This window comes from Muscardinus avellanarius, assembly GCF_963383645.1.
Source record: "Muscardinus avellanarius genome assembly, chromosome: 10".
NCBI lineage: Eukaryota > Metazoa > Chordata > Mammalia > Rodentia > Gliridae > Muscardinus > Muscardinus avellanarius.
The window spans coordinates 102,812,010-102,829,519 of record NC_137796.1 but is presented as its reverse complement, the minus strand read 5'-3'; the positions used below and the strand labels follow the sequence as shown (position 1 = coordinate 102,829,519).

At 52.9% G+C, this 17,510-nt stretch overlaps 1 protein-coding gene across 2 annotated transcripts in view; it reads left to right on the top strand.

Moving 5' to 3' along the window:
* The window catches only part of SNX29 (sorting nexin 29), a gene marked incomplete at its 3' end in the record, with an annotated part of 442,960 nt that extends 436,509 nt beyond the window's left edge, over positions 1–6,451 (top strand). For both annotated transcript variants that reach the window (XM_080703361.1, XM_080703360.1), the window contains exon 20: positions 6,322–6,451. In XM_080703361.1, coding sequence (XP_080559487.1) covers positions 6,322–6,451 — 130 coding nt within the window. The remainder of the gene's footprint in view (positions 1–6,321) is intronic.
* Between the last annotated feature and the right edge of the window lie 11,059 nt (positions 6,452–17,510).

Here is a 17,510-nt window from a genome sequence, read left to right as displayed (position 1 = left end):
GCCATGAGCCTCGGTGAGGCCAGTGGGGACCGCATCCAGGAGAGAGGAGCTCCGCCACCCCGGGGCCTACATTGCAGATGAGGAGGGACCAGCCTAGAAGGTGAGAGTTGTCCAGAGTCTTCATGAGCAAATGGGGCCCTGGAAGTTCAAGGAGAGGGTGCCGCGGGCGGGACACAGAGTGAGATCCAGGCTCCTTTGACCTGGAAGGTTCCCTGCACCTTGGCCAGGGGCCAGTGATGGGTGGGAGGCCCGATCCAGGAAGCCAGGGATCCTGCACTTCAGGCCCAACGTGTGCTGGCCAGCTGCGCGAGGCCTTGGGCGGTCCTTGCCCTGGGGTTGTGCTGAACTGTGATGCTGGTGTCCATGTGAGGGTGACCCCACGCTCACGGCTGAGGTGTCCAGCCTCGGCATTCCAGCAGGAGCTTCGCAGAGTATGGAAGCAGGGCATGGTAGACAAGCCGGCCAGGAGCGCAGGGCAGGACTCGTAAAACCCAGGCAGCTGACGGCAGTATTGACAGAGCCAGTCACCAGCGTAGTCTTCTTCTGGGGTCACATTCTGTCCTTTGAGTCTCTAGAGCCTCATTCTACAAGTAGGCAGCATCCGGGCATAGAGACTGAGGCCCGCAGGGTTCACTGCGGCACCATGTCGGGTCCCCGCTGAGCCCCGGCAGGAGCCAGGAGGCTGCTGCGGGGCGGGCACAAGGCTGTGCTTTTCTCTAAGTAGCCGGGCACTTCTGACAACTCCTTCTAGGTCTCCATTCTTTACCTCAAAAGTGTGCACAGAAGCTGGGCGTGGTGGTGCATTCCTATAAGCCCAGCACTTGGGAAACAGAGACAGGAGGATCGCAGGTTCAAGCCAGACTTAGCAACTTAGGACACCCTGTTTCAAACTTGAAAAAAGGGGGTGGAAAGATGGGGGTATAAAGCAGAGGTAGAATGCCCCTGGGCTCTATCCTCAGTTATAAAAAAAAGTGTGTGCAGTTGCTGGGCTCAGTGACACACACCTGTCATCCTAGTACTTGGGAGGCTGAGACAAGAGAATCGCAAGTTTGTGACCAGCAGGCATCAACTTACACTGCCTCAAAATAAAAAATAAGATGGGCTGGAGGTAGAATGTCAATGCGTTCAATTCTCAGTACTACTACTACTACTGCTACTGAAGTGGGTCAGTGGGTCATCACTGGTCAGGTGTGGGTTACTGAGCACTCGTTATGGGGCTAGCCACCACGTTTACTCCAGCTCGGCTCTTTACATGTCTCAGGAGCACAGTTCTGTTTTCAGCCCACTTGAGACGAGGACTCTGAGTCACAGACGGAAGGGGGGAGCACCAAGGTTGGGGCCAGGTGCCCGGCACCTCCAGGTCGCAGCCGTGGCACGTGGCTGGGTGCCCTGGGCCACTCTCCTGGTGCTTCCTCCTTGAATCCTCACCCAGATCCTGGGAAGTGGGTGGCGTCCCCATTTTAAGGAAGAGTAACTCAAGGCCCAAGGAGCCAAGGGCTCTGCTAAGGTCACATGGCAGAGTCATATCAGACCCAGAACATCCGCAGGTGAGTCCAGACGCCCTTCTGCCTCGTGCTGTGACTCGGGACAGACAGGCTTTCCATTAAATGGGGTGGCTTATTGGGGATACAGATGAAAACTCTTGCAGCAGGATTTTGACCTTCATCTTTGTTTTCCTCGCGTGAATCTTGGCCACTGATTGCTGATAGGTAATCACGTTGCGTGGTGGCAGTGTCTGGCTTGGTCCTGGCACACAGCTGGCGAGGGGTGGAGGCAGGTTCAAGCCTGGGCCCAGCCCTCATTGCTGTGCCTCCAGCACGCTGTGCCCTATGCAGCTGTGTGGGAAGGGAACAGAGCTGCTTACGCCAGCTCCCTGCAGAGCCAGTGCCTGCACATCGCTGCCACAGACCCACCTAAGGACTGGTAGAGTTGCCCACCAAGGTCCCCTCTAGCACTGAGCCTGAGCTCTGTGGGTGAGAAGCGGTAGAGAGTTCCCATTGCTGCCAAGTGCTGGAAAGGGAGAAAGAGAGGCTCCTCATGGTGCCAGGCCAGCCGGCCTCGCCTCCTCGGTACCAGGCGGCCATAATTAACCCCCAAGAGTTTAGACTAGAACGGAGACCAGCACGTTAGGAGCCGGGGCCCAGTCCCATCTCTGGCCTGCTTTGATAAACAAAGTTTGGTAGCCACGCCACGCCGCTCATTTCTGCAGCTTCTGTCTCCCTGCAGGGAAGAGCTGGGGGCTGCCACAGAGACCAAGTGGCCTTCAGAACATTTCCCATCTAACCTTGGATAAGAAAAGTTCGCCAGCATGTTGGGGCTGATCTATATGTAGCTGTGTGGAAAAATCCCCATGATGCACCATTTCAAGGGAGAAGCAAGCAGCGGCACAGTGAATAATGTTCCATTTTTAGAAATTGCAAATATATATGTATTATATATATTTATATATATATATATATATATATATCCACACACAGCTGTGTATACGTAGATGCTTCTATATGCAATAGAAGGCTGTAGAAAGATACATTTAAAAGCGATAGCCGTGGTTGCATGGGCATGGCTGGGAGACGGGCTTTTTGTACCTTTGCTTCTGCCCACTCCCTGCACCGCATTGTGAGTTACCTATTCCAGAAGAGAAGGAAATAGCACATTTCAGAAAGCACGCCGAGCTGAAGAGCTGGGTAAGGAAGATGGAGGGAGGCATGTCTTTGGCCACGTTCCCGTCAGCTTTGTAAGGAAGACGGGGCTCTCTCTCTCACGTGGGACCTTTTCTGTGTGGTTGGTCTCGTACAGACTCTTCCTCAGGGAAACCAATGGAGAACGGCCAGAGTGGCAAGTCATATTCCAGGGCTGGGCGGGGGCAGGTGTGACCTCACTCCAGATGGCTTTAATCTTGAGCCAGGTGTCTACTAGTGAGGGGACCAGGCGTTTTTAATCTAGTTAGCCTGCGCCAGGATGAAGACACAGTGGTACACAGCCCTCAAGGATGTACTAGAAGCCCTCAGTATCATCCCTGTAGATCTCACAACTGCCAGTCTGCCATCTTCCCAGCAGGATTTTAAATCATTTTTCAAAAAGCTCAGATGCTGTCAAATGTCCAGCTGATTTGCTACTCCCCCAAAAGGCCACTCTGACCTCAAAGATTAATGGAGAAATGCTCATTTTAACTGGGCTATAAATGCACAGAATTTCCCGGAATGATGTAATTACTTTTTTGTGTAAGTTTGGTACCAAAGATTGAATCCAGGGGCATTCTATACCTAAGCTACACCCACGGCCCTGTTTTTGTTCTTTGTTTGGTTGTTTTTTATTCGTTTGGTTTTTGAAACAGTCTCTCATTCAGCTGCAGAGGGCCTCTGGGCCTTGCTAAGTTGCTGAGGCTGGCCACACCTGCAATCCTCCTGTCCCAGCCTCCCAGGTACTGGGATTGCAGGTATGTACCACCACACCCTGCTGATATGATCAAAGTTGTGGTCTCAGCCCTGGATTACCCAGCATGCTTTTATAAGATAGAGGCCATGCCCTGCCTGGTGAGCACAACAGGGATTTCTGGAGCTTGGGCCTGAGCGTCAGTGTTCTGAAAGTTTCCCAGTGGTTTTTGTGCACCTGGATGAGAAGCCTCGATTTCAGCGGACTAGACTGAATTCTGGGTTTGGAGTCAGCCAGGGAGAGTGAGCCTCCACTCAGCCTCCTGCTGGGCTGGGGGAGCAGTTTCTCCACCTCCCTGCAGGTGGCCTGGGCTCCGGGCCTCTTACTGCCTGTGCCGCCCAGCATCACATGGGCTTTGGAGTCAGACTCCTCCCTGCCCACGCCAGCGCTGCAGGTCAGCAGCCATGCAGCGTAGAGTTGCCGTGGGGACTCCAAGAGACCCCTCCGCCCCACTGAGCCTGCCAGAGACCGGGCGCTCCTGATGCCCGCTCCCGCTGGTCTTGCTCTATAGCCAGGGCTGGGAGGCAGGACTCACATAGGACCTGTTTTGTCTTTGTGGCAACTCGGTCTCTCTCACAACTACCCAACTACTGCTGCTAACTCTGTCCATGGATGTCGGCATCTATGAACACAACCAGAGATGGTAGAGAATGAATCGCCATGGCTCCGTCCCGGCAACACTTCATAACCACAGGCAGCGCCCCGTGGAAGTTAGCCCAGAAATTCTCCCAGGCCCAGTGGACAGAAGAGTCCAAAGGAGGGTTGTGTTAAAAAGATTTAGGTTACAAACAGCCAAAGCTTCTCTGAGAAGCCAGCCTGAGTCGGGAGGCCCTGGGCACCTGGGCAGAGAAGTTCCCCAGGCCCAATAACTTTTTTTTGTGTGTGTGTGGTACTGGGAATGGAACCCAGGGGCATTCTACCTCTGAGTGACACCCCAGCCCTAATTTTGTATCCTTTATTTTGAAACCGGGTCTCACTGAGTTGCAAAGAGCCTAAGTAGCTGAGGGTGTCCATGAACCGCGCTCCGCCTCCCGAATGCTGGGATTACAAGCATGTGCCCCCACGCCTGGCCTCCCAGTAATGTTTTAAGTGACCCCTGCCTGCCATGTGGCTGTCGGGATGACCTTGAAGCCCGGTCTGTCTGTGGTGGTGGCGAGGCCCCTCTCAAGGTCCTGTTCTTGGAATCCGCTCTGTCATTGTGCGAAGTGACCGGCACCGCGGCTCTGCCTGGAGCCGAGATTAGAACATGGCGCAAGGCTTCCCGCTTGATCACTTAAACACTCTCTGCGTTTCTCTCTTCTCTGTGCACCTTCCCTGCAACAGCCAAGATTTTTCTTTAAATACTCCCTATTAGGTTAGCTTGGTCTGGGCACACCCCGGGGGCTGGGGCTGTGCAGTTGGCTCTGAGGCCATGAGCCCTCTTCCTGGCACCCAGCTCTGCCCTCTCCTGCGAGGGCGGGGCTTCATCCTGCTGAGGGCGGGGCTGAGCTCACTCCACCAGACAGCTTCTTGCCGTAGCTCCTCCTCCCTCCTCTTGAAGTCACACCTTAGCCCAGAAGTCTGCATTGGAGAGCTTGCCCCTGGCCAGGCCGCCATCCAGGACAAGCCACCTGTAGAGAGCCTCGTGCTATCCCCTCCTCGTCCCAGGCTCCTGCCCCTGCTAAATGGGATGGCTAAAGACGTTCTTGCCTGGCTTGCCAAACCAAGCAATGTCTTGGAGAAGAGCAAAGCCAACAGTTCCACGCAGAGCCAAGGAACCGAGAAGCGTGCCGGCCACGCGGGCGCTGGAGCCGGCTCAGTGGACGGCTGAGGCCGCTGCATGTCTGTGTGGCGGGTTGTGCCCTCCGGGCTCCTCTGTGAGCGGCAGCCACCATCCTCACGGGTCAGCAAAGGCAGGGCCGCTTCTGTGGGCAGCCCCACAGGCTGTCCCATCGGGTGGGTGTCTGCTGATGGAGGCTGGCGATTCCCTCTTGTTGGACTCAGAGCTCATATGAGAAACGGCTTCTTACAAAGGGCTGTAAGGAGCACCCTTGTCACTGGGCCTCGGCATACTATCTCGGTTATCCTCTTAGGATACACGCGCGCGCGTGTGTGTGTGTGTGTGTGTGGTTGGGAATGAATCCAAGGCATATACCCCCAGCCCTATTTTTGTTTTTTACTTTGAAACATCTCTCACCAAGTTGCGGAGGGCATTACTAAGTCGCTGAGGCTGGCTGTGAACCTGCAATCCTCCTGTCTCAGCCTCCCGAGTATTGCATTTACAAGTGGGCACCACCACACCAGCCTCTTCTTGTTCCACCCTTTTTATTTTTTATTTATTTATTTATTTATTTATTTATTTTTTTTTTGGTGGTACTGGGGTTCCTGGAAGCCCTTCTACCTCCGGGCTACACTCCCAGACCTCTTTTTACATTTTATATTTGGAAACAGGGTCTCCTAAGCCAGCGGCGCGCGGCTGGCTTCGAACCTGCGCGATCCTCCTGTCTCTGCCTCCCAAGCACGGGGATTACAAGCGTGCGCCACCACGCCCGGCGTTCCACCCTTTTTATGACCTTGAAATGCAGTGTTCTCCAGAGAATGTTTTCTTCTTTGGCTATGAAATGCCCTTGGAGCTCGAGAGAAAGGGCAACGAAAGGTAGGTCTGATGTATTCTCTCATGGCCTTAGAGTGGGGTCCGGAGCAGTGGACCCCAGAGTAGCTGGGTGTGGTTGACCCCTTCCAGTGCTTTGAGTGGACAGAAGACCCACATAGCATTCCGAAGGCCCCGCTCCTCCAAGGCGCCTGGCAGGCATTGCTGGCTGCCGCCCTCCCTCTTCTCACCGCTGACCCTGCCGCCTGCGCTCATTCCATTACAACCTGGCTTAATCATCTTCTCCTCCTGTCTTGCAGTGATATCACCCCGCCCGGAGAACCACTGAACAAGAACAGCCGGCCCAAAGTGGCTGCCCGCTTCCCCAAGCTGTCCCGCGGTCCTCCCCGGGAGACACGCAACCTGGAGCCCCAGAGCGGTGACCTCTGACCTCGGTGGCTCCCCAGACCCCGGCGTCCAGCCTGGCCACAGCAGCTGGCCTTCGACACCATGGGGTGTGACCACGGCCACCTGGCAAGGCCCAGAGAGCACCCCTTCCCCGGTCACGTGCCACCCCAATTAAACTGGTCAGGGTCAGAGCCGCCAGGTCCCTGTCCTTAGAGCACGGTGGCTCCCCACTGCAGGCTGAGCACATGGTCGCTGCTGTCCCAGGGCCTGCCCCAGGCAGCGGGGCCCGGGTCGAGCTGGGACCCCGAGCTCAGACGCCCAGCTCCTGTACTCCACCTCGCGACTCTTTCCCGCAGGGGAATTCGAAAGACTGTTGGCCTCCTTGTTTTTTCTTCTTATGGATGGACAGAACGGGTCTTGTTCCTTCCCCTCTTCCCCTCCCCCAGGGCCCGCTGGGCACCCAGCAGGGCTGCCTCTGAGGCTCTCACGGGCTCCGCTCCTCGGGCCAGAGGTCCCCAAGGCCTTGAGAAGGGGCCGCCGGTGACATTTAACTGCAGTTCCTGGAGAACTCCTCCTTCAGCTTCGGGAAGCACCAGCCACGTAGGAACCTGAGGCCGCCCAGGCCTGGGCCCAGAGCCTGGGCCTCGGGTCATGGCAACTTGGCTCTGGGAGCCGCCGCAGGAGGTGCAGGCCTGAGGTCTTCAGATCCGTCTCCGAACCCCTGATTGAGTCCGAGTGGATCATGATTGTTCCCCAAAGACACGTTTGTGGCACAACGTCTGTCCCCCAACGTGCTCTCAGCGGGAGCAGAACCCAGTGTCTCTGTGAGATCGGCTCCTCCCGTCTGAGGGCCAGGTCGAGGGGCCTCGGTGGACAGGAGCAGGACACACACAAGCGCCCGCGCTCCTCCTCCAGCCAAGTCAGATGGCTTCCCAGGTCCGAGCCGTGAGGTGTTAACCTCCAGAACCAGCTCCTGCCAGGCCGGAGCCTCTGCAGCCCCGAGCACAGTGGGCAGGAGCCTGCATACAGCGTGAGCACCGGCAGGTCTGCCAGAGACTCGAGGCTGTCGCCCTGCGGGAGCTGGCGGAGGCAGCAGGGTCGCACAGGAGCTCTTTCCGCTCATGGGCTGAAGTCTCGATGAATGTCCTGGGCGACCACGGTGCACAGACCGGGAAGGATCCCCGGAGCCTGATGCTGCTTGGCTGGCCCGCGGGCCCCCGGCCAGGGCAGCAACAGTGTGGGGGCAGGAGAGATCCTGCAGCAGCTCGTGGGGCCCAGAGGACCTGAGAGGCCCCCGGGAGTAGAAAGGCGACAGGTCTCTCTCCTGATTTTCCAAAATAGTCACTCTCTGACCCCTTCTTTGAATTCCAAGGCCCAGAGTGCAGATGGGGCTGCTGCGCCTGGCGGCTGAACACAGAGCCCCCGGACTAGACAGTTGGGGCTGTCTGAAGCCTTTCACACTCCTGGGTCGGGATGATGCCAGCTCAGACCATCCCAGCAGCGCTATCCCAAGCAGGGCCCCTACCCCGAAAGCCTCCTTGCTCTGTTCATAGAGTAGAACCTGCCCTCCCCCGTGTCCCCGGGTCCTGATCAACAGGCCTTGGGGGCCCCGGCTGGGACACCTGTGTGTGAATCTGGGCCCACTTCTTCAGCCACCTGCCAGCAGGAACCTTCTCTGACATTCTGCACTTGGAGTTAAAAAAAAAAAAAAAAAAAGCCCCAGAACTACAATCAACTGCACAACCGCATCCTTGTGTTTTAAAGCTTAATCATTCCTGAAAAACATGCCCAGCTCTCCTATGGCACGGACTGTAAGAGCATGTTCCCCATGTAGAGGACACCTGTGATCTCCCAGAAACCCCAGCCTCACCCTCAGGCGACAGGTTGTCCTGACCCATGTTACCTCACTAGCGTTGGACCCTGCCTGATTATGGGAGCAACCCCACAGAACCTTTCGAGCCACGCAGGTTGGGTGTAGTGCCTTTAAAAACCAGGCAGTCAAAAGCTGTTTACATCTGTGCAGTGAAGAATGGAGCCGCAGCTGAGGTATGCCGCAGGCCTGGGATCTAGAGTCCGGGAGCCGACCCCGCGGGTCTTTCCCTATGCCTGGACCCGCTCCGAGGCCCAGCTCACTGTGGCTGCCACCTTTCCTGTTGATTCTACATGGGACAGTTTGCTCACCTGAGGACCAGGTCATAGAATCGCAGGTTACACACCAGCCCACAGGGATACAGCGCAACCTGAAGCCACCAGCCACCCGGTCTTTGCCCCTCCTGGCCGCCACCTTCATCCATCGCTGGCTTCTCTGTACCAGCCCCCACCTGGCCAGGCCAAGAGAGGGCAGGGTCTCCAGTCCCTGCCCAGGACTCTGGCCCTGCTCCGACACAGGCTGGCAAGGAGCTGGCTCAGAATGGGTGGGCCTCGTGCCCAGTCCCCACTGCAAAGTCAGTAACTGCTGTGAGTTCCCAGCGCTCATCCCGGACAGTGCCGGGCTCCGGGGCCTCGCCCAGCCTGGGGCTGCGGCCTGGCAGACACGGGCCCGCTCCAGAAGGCAGGCGCCTGCCAACGAACAAGGTCTACTGTAACGGACATTTCTCAAAATATCGTTGCATTATGTCATTAAAGCTAATGTTAAATATTTGCTGTCCAGATCAGCTTCTGTGCTAAGTTTGCACCATGTGTAGCACTGTGTATTTTATCTAACATTTCTGTGCCAAAAATGTTTATTTTACCATTTCTGTAATGCATAGTCTTGATTATGTTTTTGAAAACTAAAAAAAAAAACAGCAACTGTTACTGGGTCAATAGCATAAGGACTGAGCACCCCGGGGCCTCCGGATTGGAGCGAGCCAGACCCCGAGACTCATCCCGCAGAGCCTAGACGGGGGAGTTCGCCTTTGCGCGCCTCCCGTCAGCCCTGAGCCAGTCCCGGCCACAGTCCTGACTTTGAAAGCTCCAAATTGTGTTGCGGAATCCTTCCATTTCTAAATTCTAACAGCCAAGTTCTGCAGGGCCCCTTGCACCCAAAGTTTGTAGTAACATGGAGAAAGAAAAAGAAAGAAAGAAAGAAAGAAAGAAAGAAAGAAAGAAAGAAAGAAAGAAAGAAAGAGAGAAAGAAAGAGAGAGAGAGAGAAAGAAAGGGAAGAAGGGAAGGAAATCTAGGTTCTCTTGAAGAGGTCGTGCCCTGCAGGAGGCCGGCTTCCACTTACCGCCCGTGACTCCTGATTGGACCCACGAGCTGCCCAGCTGCCCACCGCGCCTCGAGGGTTCCTCACCATCAGTACAACAGACAGGGGATGCCCTCCCAAGGCCTGGGGCACACGATGGCCGCTGCACGCTTGCCACCAGCGTCGCTAAGCACTGAGAAAGGAGCCGGAGTGCACGGATTCCTGGCCTTGTGGAATGGATAACAGGCCTTCATCGTCTCAGATTCAACTAGAGAGAACGTCTGACCTCCGCAGCCTGGGCTCCGAGGCTGGCCAGGCCACGCGGCATCACTTGTCTGACCCTAAGGAGTCCACGAGGAGTTTTTTGGGCACAGGGATGGGGAGGCCCTGCGCCTGCAGATGGGCCTCGGCACGTGGCAGTAGCCCAAGTACCCTCTTATGTTATGGTTTACATGATAGAATTTTTAAACAAATATGTTTAATTTTCTAAAATCTCTTGTATTAAATTTTTCTTTTGGAATAAGCTGTGGTAATTTTGTTACAATCTGATTGAGATCAACTTTACAGTGACAAAATAAAAATGGTGACATTTTATAAATTAGATGCCCGGTGTCTGCACGGTCTGTCCCTTTGCTCAGCTCTTTGTCCAGGCGTCGGGGATTTAAGTGAACCTTTATTATATGTTGGAAGAAAGCTTCCAGGAAGCCCCTTCACACTTTCATACGATACCCTGAGCCACAGGATTTGGTTCCAATAATGGCGATTTTGTTTGAATTAAGTAGAACAAAATCCCATTTAGAATTCTTTATATTATTAGGGACACCTGGACAATTGGAGATATAGATTCAAAATCCCATACAAGGAAAACAACAACAAAAGCTCCTCGTGACAGGCTCCTGCCCCTTCACTCCTTAAGGAACGGATCATGAGGAGGCGCCTGCTGTCTGCCAGATTCTCGGCATCAGGCAGGAAACGAGACCAAAGGAGCCCGTGTCTCAGACTCCAAGCAAGGTGAGGCAGATGGACGTAGTTACTGTTCTCTTTTCTTTTAAGTCAGCAGTCCAAATGATACGGACAGCAGCGAGTTACTGCCCAGAAATAAATGGTGACTGGAGAGAGAACCGTGAGGCCAAGGCCGGCGCTGAGACGCCAGCCGGTGTCTGCACGCTGGCCCTCGGGGCTGGGCTCCCGTGCCGGGCCATCCTGGGGCGGCGGGATGTTGGGCAGTATCCCTGCCCCCCCAACACCAGTAACACTTCTTCAGTTTCCACACCCAGAAATGTCTCCAGACTTGATCGAGTGTCCTAGGGGTGGGTGCTGGAGAACCGCGGGGCACGACACGGGGTCCTCTTGTGCAAGGGGACGTGTGATCTCAGCAAAGGATGAAGAAGCCAGCCCACACTCCTTCCCCACCCTCACCCCTGCCCCCCACCAAAAATGCTTGGGCCTAAAAGTCCACAGCAGGTAGCAAAGCATTTTAACCTCATCACAGACAGGGAGTGGAGGAGGCTCTCAGGATAAGAACCCGGTTAAAGAGGTTCTCACAAGGGCTCCAAGAAGCCATTATGGCAGGCAGGCCTGGCACCCAGGAAAACTGCGGGAGCAGGCGGCGAGAACTGGGCTCTGGGTGCGGGGTGCGGGCCTGCCAGCCCTGGCCTCCTGCTTTCTGTCTTTTCACGGCCCAGCACGGTGGCTGCCTTGTCCTGTTCCCAAGCTGGAAGGAACCTGGGGCATCCATCTGCCAAAGCCTGGCTTATCTGGGCCACATCCCAGACAGTCTCAGCCGTCCCCTCCCCAAACTTCCAATAGCTGCCAAATACAGACCCTCGTATCCTTAGCCGCCCCGAGGGGGCTCTCAGCTTCCTGGCCACCTCCGGGCGTGGCAGCCCCCACGGACAGCAGTCCCCTGCAGCCCTCCCCTGACCCAGTCTCTTTCTATCTGTGTTTCCCTATTCTGACCCACTCTGTCCTCCTCTCGCAGGACACAATACCTAACAGCTGTGTAGGGCTGCGGCCCTAAGGGAGGGGGCGAGGAGCCCAGCCTCATGCCGGGAGGGTCACCAGGGACCTTCCACAGCAGGGGAAGAGACCAAGCGGCCGGGGACGGTGACCTGGGGCCAAATGGGAGCTTCAAGCCACGGTATTGGTTAGGATCTGTGGGGAAGGGTCCTGGAGAGTAGAGAGCTTGGGAGAGAAAATCCTAGAAACCTTCATTGGGGTCCCTTCGAGTGTTTGGCCGGACATGGCACTGTCCATGTTGAGGTCAGTACTCACTATGCTAATGACCCAACAGCTGCCTGGGAGGAAACAGCCCCGGAGAGAACAGCTCCTGGGGGGCTGCAAGCTGTGGGGATGCCAGGGAAGCTTCCGGGTTCTGACCAGACAGAGCGGAGGGGCCCCAGGGACCCCGGGGACCTCTGGAAGAGGCCCGGTCCAGGAGTGGGGCTCAGGAAGTCTTACGACAAAGGATCCTGTGCGTGTGCACCAACGTTTTTCAAAAGGACTGTGGTTTCACTAACAATCGCCTACTGAAACCCAATCCTACAAAGACCACAAAATCCAGGTACTCGGCGACGTAGAAGCTCTAGTGTCCAGCACACAGAGACATGACGGCCGCGTGAGAGCGCGTGGAAAGGTAACAACACGACCCGCCCAGACCTGACGAGCAGCTGTTACCTGCAGCTGCAAGGGTGCGAAAGAAAAGAACACAATGAGGAAATGCGTCTCCATACAGAAGTAGAATTAAAAAAAGTTACTTGGAACTCTCCGAATGGAAACATAGAAATGAAAATTTCCACTGAACAATTGGAAGACTGGGAGAGAGAGAGAGAGAGAGAGAGAGAGAGAGAGAGAGAGAGAGAAGGAAGGAAGAAAGAGAAAATAGAAAAAAGAAAAAGGAAAGAAAGGAAGGAAGAAAAAGAATGTATTTGAAATCAGAGCAAAAGAAATGATCTACTCTAAAACAGAGAGAGAGCGGGGCGTGGTGGCGCACGCTTGTAATCCCCGTGCTTGGAAGGCTGAGACAGGAGGATCACACAGGTTTGAGGCCAGCCTCAGCTACTTAGTGAGGCTCTCAGCAACTTAGTGAGACCCTGTTTCCAAATAAAATATAAAATAGGTCTGGGGGTATAGCCTGGAGGTAGAAAAGCCCCTGGGTTCCACCCCAAGTTCCACAAAACAACAACAACAACAACAACAACAACAACAACAACAACACAACAGAGAGAGGAGGGAAGACAGAAGAGTGGGTGGCCACAGGACAATAGCCACATTCTAGCCCACTGCACATGGAGTGCCAGGAGGAAGCCAGGCATCGTGCCATGCTTGTAATCCCAGTATTTGGGAGGCTGAGACAGAAGGATCGCAGGTTCGAGGCCAGCCTCAGCAATGTAACAAGACTCTCAGCAACCTAGGAGAACTTGTTTCAAAACCAAAAAAAATAAAAAGGGGCAGGGGTGTAGCTCTGAGGTAGAATGCCCCTGAGTTTGATCCATAGTACCATGTGGAAGGAAGGGAGGGAGGAAGGGGACCTGGGCCATGCTTCCAAAAGGAGAGAGATCTAAAAATCAGTGATGGAGGCCTTCACCTTTAAGAACTTAGAAAAAGAAGAGGACATTAGACCCAAATCTGGCAGAAGGAAGGAAACAAAGAATGGAAATCAATCAAATATATATCTCTATATATAAAATAAATCAAGTATATATAAGAGAAAAACGAGAACAAAGTTCAATCTTTGAAAAGATTAATACATTTCATATATCACTAGCAAAACCAGTTAAGCATAAATGGAAGAAAACAAGTTATCAACACCAGGAATGAAATCTCTATGATTTGGGTAACTTAGGTGAAAAAGAAAAATGAAAACAAGAAATTTCTTGAATGATACAAATGACTAATCCTGGCCAGGAAGAAATAGGACGACAACGACGTCGTCGTCGTCGTCGTCATCGTCGTCTTCTTCTTCTTCTTCTCCTTCTCCTCCTCCTCCTCCTTCTCCTCCTTCTCCTCCTCCTCCTCCTCCTCCTCTTCCTCCTCCTCCTCCTCCTCCTCTCCTCCTTCTCCTCCTCCTCCTCCTCCTCCTCCTCCTCCTTCTTCTTCTTCTCCTCCTTCTCCTCCTCCTCCTCCTCCTCCTTCTCCTCCTCCTCCTCCTCCTCCTCCTCCTCCTCCTCCTCCTCCTTCTCCTCCTTCTCCTCCTCCTCCTCCTCCTCCTTCTTCTCCTCCTTCTTCTTCTTCTCCTCCTCCTCCTCCTCCTTCTCCTCCTCCTCCTCCTCTTCCTCCTCCTCTTCCTCCTCCTCCTCCTCCTCCTTCTTCTTCTTCTCCTCCTCCTCCTCCTCCTCCTCCTCTTCCTCCTCCTCTTCCTCCTCCTCTTCCTCCTCCTCTTCTCCTCCTCCTCCTCCTTCTTCTTCTCCTCCTTCTCCTCCTCCTCCTCCTCCTCCTCCTCCTCCTTCTTCTTCTTCTCCTCCTTCTCCTCCTCCTCCTCCTCCTCCTCCTCCTCCTCCTTCTCCTCCTTCTCCTCCTCCTCCTCCTCCTCCTCCTCCTCCTTCTTCTTCTTCTCCTCCTTCTCCTCCTCCTCCTCCTCCTCCTCCTTCTCCTCCTCCTCCTCCTCCTCCTCCTCCTCCTCCTTCTCCTCCTCCTCCTCCTCCTCCTCCTTCTTCTCCTCCTTCTTCTTCTTCTCCTCCTCCTCCTCCTCCTTCTCCTCCTCCTCCTCCTCTTCCTCCTCCTCTTCCTCCTCCTCCTCCTCCTCCTTCTTCTTCTTCTCCTCCTCCTCCTCCTCCTCCTCCTCTTCCTCCTCCTCTTCCTCCTCCTCTTCCTCCTCCTCTTCTCCTCCTCCTCCTCCTTCTTCTTCTCCTCCTTCTCCTCCTCCTCCTTCTCCTCCTCCTCCTCCTCCTCCTCCTCCTCCTCCTTCTTCTTCTTCCCCTCCTTCCCCCTCCTTCGTGCTTGGGATCAGACCCAGGTTCTGGCAAATGCTCTGCACGTGGTTCACTGCTGAGCTATATCCCAGACCTATATCTATTAAAATAATTGAATCTATAATTAAAATGCACCCTGTAAAGAGATGCAGCCCCACAGGGCTTCACTGGTGCATTTTATCAAACATCGAAGGACTAAACAATATAAATGATATATAAACTTATTCACAGAAAGGGGAGAATTCTTCCCAACTCATTTTTTGAAGCCAGCATAACTCTCAGGCAACCACAAGCAAAGGTGTTCGAAGAAAACAAGTAGAAAGCAGTGTCTCTCATGAATATGTTATGTAAACATCTCTAAAATATTCACAAGGCAAATCAAGCTACCGTGTGAAATCTGTGGCAGGCATGTAAGACTGATTTAACACCTGAAAAACTCAATTCACCGTGGTGAGAAAATAAAGTGTGAAGCCATGAAATTATCCAGATGGACACACACACACACACACACACACACACACACACACACACACACTTTGGGAAAATATTAGCATCACGTATGATAAAAAAAAAACTCCTAGAAAATTTGAAGAAGTGTATTCACAAAAATCCTACAAGCACCATCACGTTTAATTGTGAACAATAAGCTTCCCCTAAGACTGAGAGCAAGGGAAGACTATTCCAACTACTTCTATATAATGTTCTACTGGAGGAGAAAGATTCAAGGCTTACCAATTAGAAAGGAGGAAGCCAAGTATGGTGGTGCATACTTGTAATTTGGAGGCTGAGATGGGAGGATCAGAGGTTCAATGCCAGCCTCAATAACTTAGTGAGGCTCTGGTTCAAATTAAATAAATAAATAAATAAATAAGAGCTAGGTGTACAGCTTGGAGGTAGAGTGCCATGAGTTTTAATTCCCAGCACAAAAAAATAGAGAAAAGCTAAAACTATCTTATTTGTAATTTACATAATTGTATACCTAGAAAACCTTAAGGAATCTACTAAAAAGGACCCATTTAACAAATAAGTCAGGTTAGCAATGCTGCAGAATATGAGTCAGTGGACCAGTGTCAACCTATTTATTTTTTATTTTTACTTATTTGTGTATTTATTTATTTATTTATTTGTTGTGGCATTGGGGATTGAACACAGAGGCATTGTACCTCTGAGCTACATCCCAAGACCTTTTTATTTTTTATTTTGAAACAGGGTCTTGCTAAATCACAGAGGCTGGCCTTGAACCTGTGATCCTCCGGTCTCAGCTCCAGGCCTGTGCCTCCACGCCTGGCTGAGTTAACCTCGTTCTATCAGACCAACAATGAATCGTTGGAAAATCAAATTTTAAGAATATCTTACAGCATCCACAAACATAGCAGTTGGGATGAAGCGAAGATAACTTGACTTTCATGAGCAGTCCTCATGCGAAGACAAGCATGCAGGCTAGCGGACTAGGAGAGCGAGCCCAGAAATCGTCACACCCATAGTCAGGAGTGTCACCACGGGTGCCAAGACGACTGTCATCAGAAGGGCGGAAGCTGGATATCCACACGCAAAAGCGTGGAGTTAAGCGTCATCACCTGAATTAACCCCAAACGGGCCCAGGACCTCAAGGTAAGTCCTTAGGGAGAGCGCAGGCAGGAGCTTCCTGCCGTAGGACTTGGCAGTGATGTCTCGGATGGAGCATCAAGGCTCAGGAAGCCAAAGAAAAACCAGACAGGACCTCATGAAAATTAAAGAACAGCGTGCATTTACACACGCCAACGGATCAAAACAGCAAGCCCGGAACCAGAAAAAATATTTGCGAGTCATATCTGATAAGGAATGAATATTCAGAACACACGGAGAATGCCTGGAGCTCAAACAACAAAACAAATAGCCTGATTCAAAAACGGGCAAAGGGCTCGAAGAGCCACGTCTCCAAAGAGGCTCTCCAGGTGGACAAATAAGCACACGGAAATCAAAGAGCACGAGATGATCACATCCATCAGGACGGCTGGCATGTATCCAGACACCTCGGGGTCAAGCGCCAGGCCAGACCTGAGCGGGGGAGGCGGAGGGAACTGGGGAGGGGCTGAGTGGGCGCCCTGTGCGCTGCCTCCGACATCTTGTCCCCTTCAAGATGTATGATTACAATGCACCAATAAAAATATACTTTATGGCAAAAAAGAAAAAATATTCGGCAATGATGGGATATCGGAAGCCTCCTGCACAGCCCCAATGGCGCCATGGATAGATATGAAATCGTCAATAGAGATCTAACATGTACCGAGAGGGAGAGAGCGGGTGGGATACGGAAGGCAGCACAAGTCTGTGTGCGTGCACCACCTGTCACTCTCAGCTCATTATGATGTCCAACTGCAGTGCACTAGTAAAAGTATATTAAAATAAGTATATGGACTTCATTGATGATCTGGGTAACTACCAGCCTTGTGCATGGTTGGTGGGAATACCAAATGGGATCGCTGCTGGGAAGAGGATATGGCAGGTTCTCAAATAATTAAAAAAATAGAGCCAGGCGAGGTGGTGCACCCTGTAGTCCTAATCCTTGGGAGGCTGAGACAGGAGGATGCCAAGTTCAAGACAAGCCTCAACATCTTAGCAAGGTCCTGTTTCAAAATAAAATAGAAGCTGGGCATGGTGGGGCACGCTTGGAATCCCAGCATCTGGGAGGCAGAGACTGGAGGATCGCGGTTCACAGACAGCCTCAGCTACTTAGTGAAGCCCTCCACAACTCAGTGAGACCCTGCTTCAAAATAAAGAATAAACATAGAGCCGGGGTTGTAGCTTGGAGGTAAAAAGTCCCTGGGTCCCATCCCCAGTACCACAAAAAATAAAAATAAAATAGAGCTGGTGGTGCGGTTCAGAGGCAGAATGCTCCCTAGATTCAATCCCCAGAACCAAAAAATATGTAAAGGAAATAAACCTAGAATTGCCACATGATTAATTAGTTCTAGCTCTGGGCATATATATCCAAATGAATTGAAAGCAGGGTATGGAAAATATTTATATGCTCAACAAGTGGAT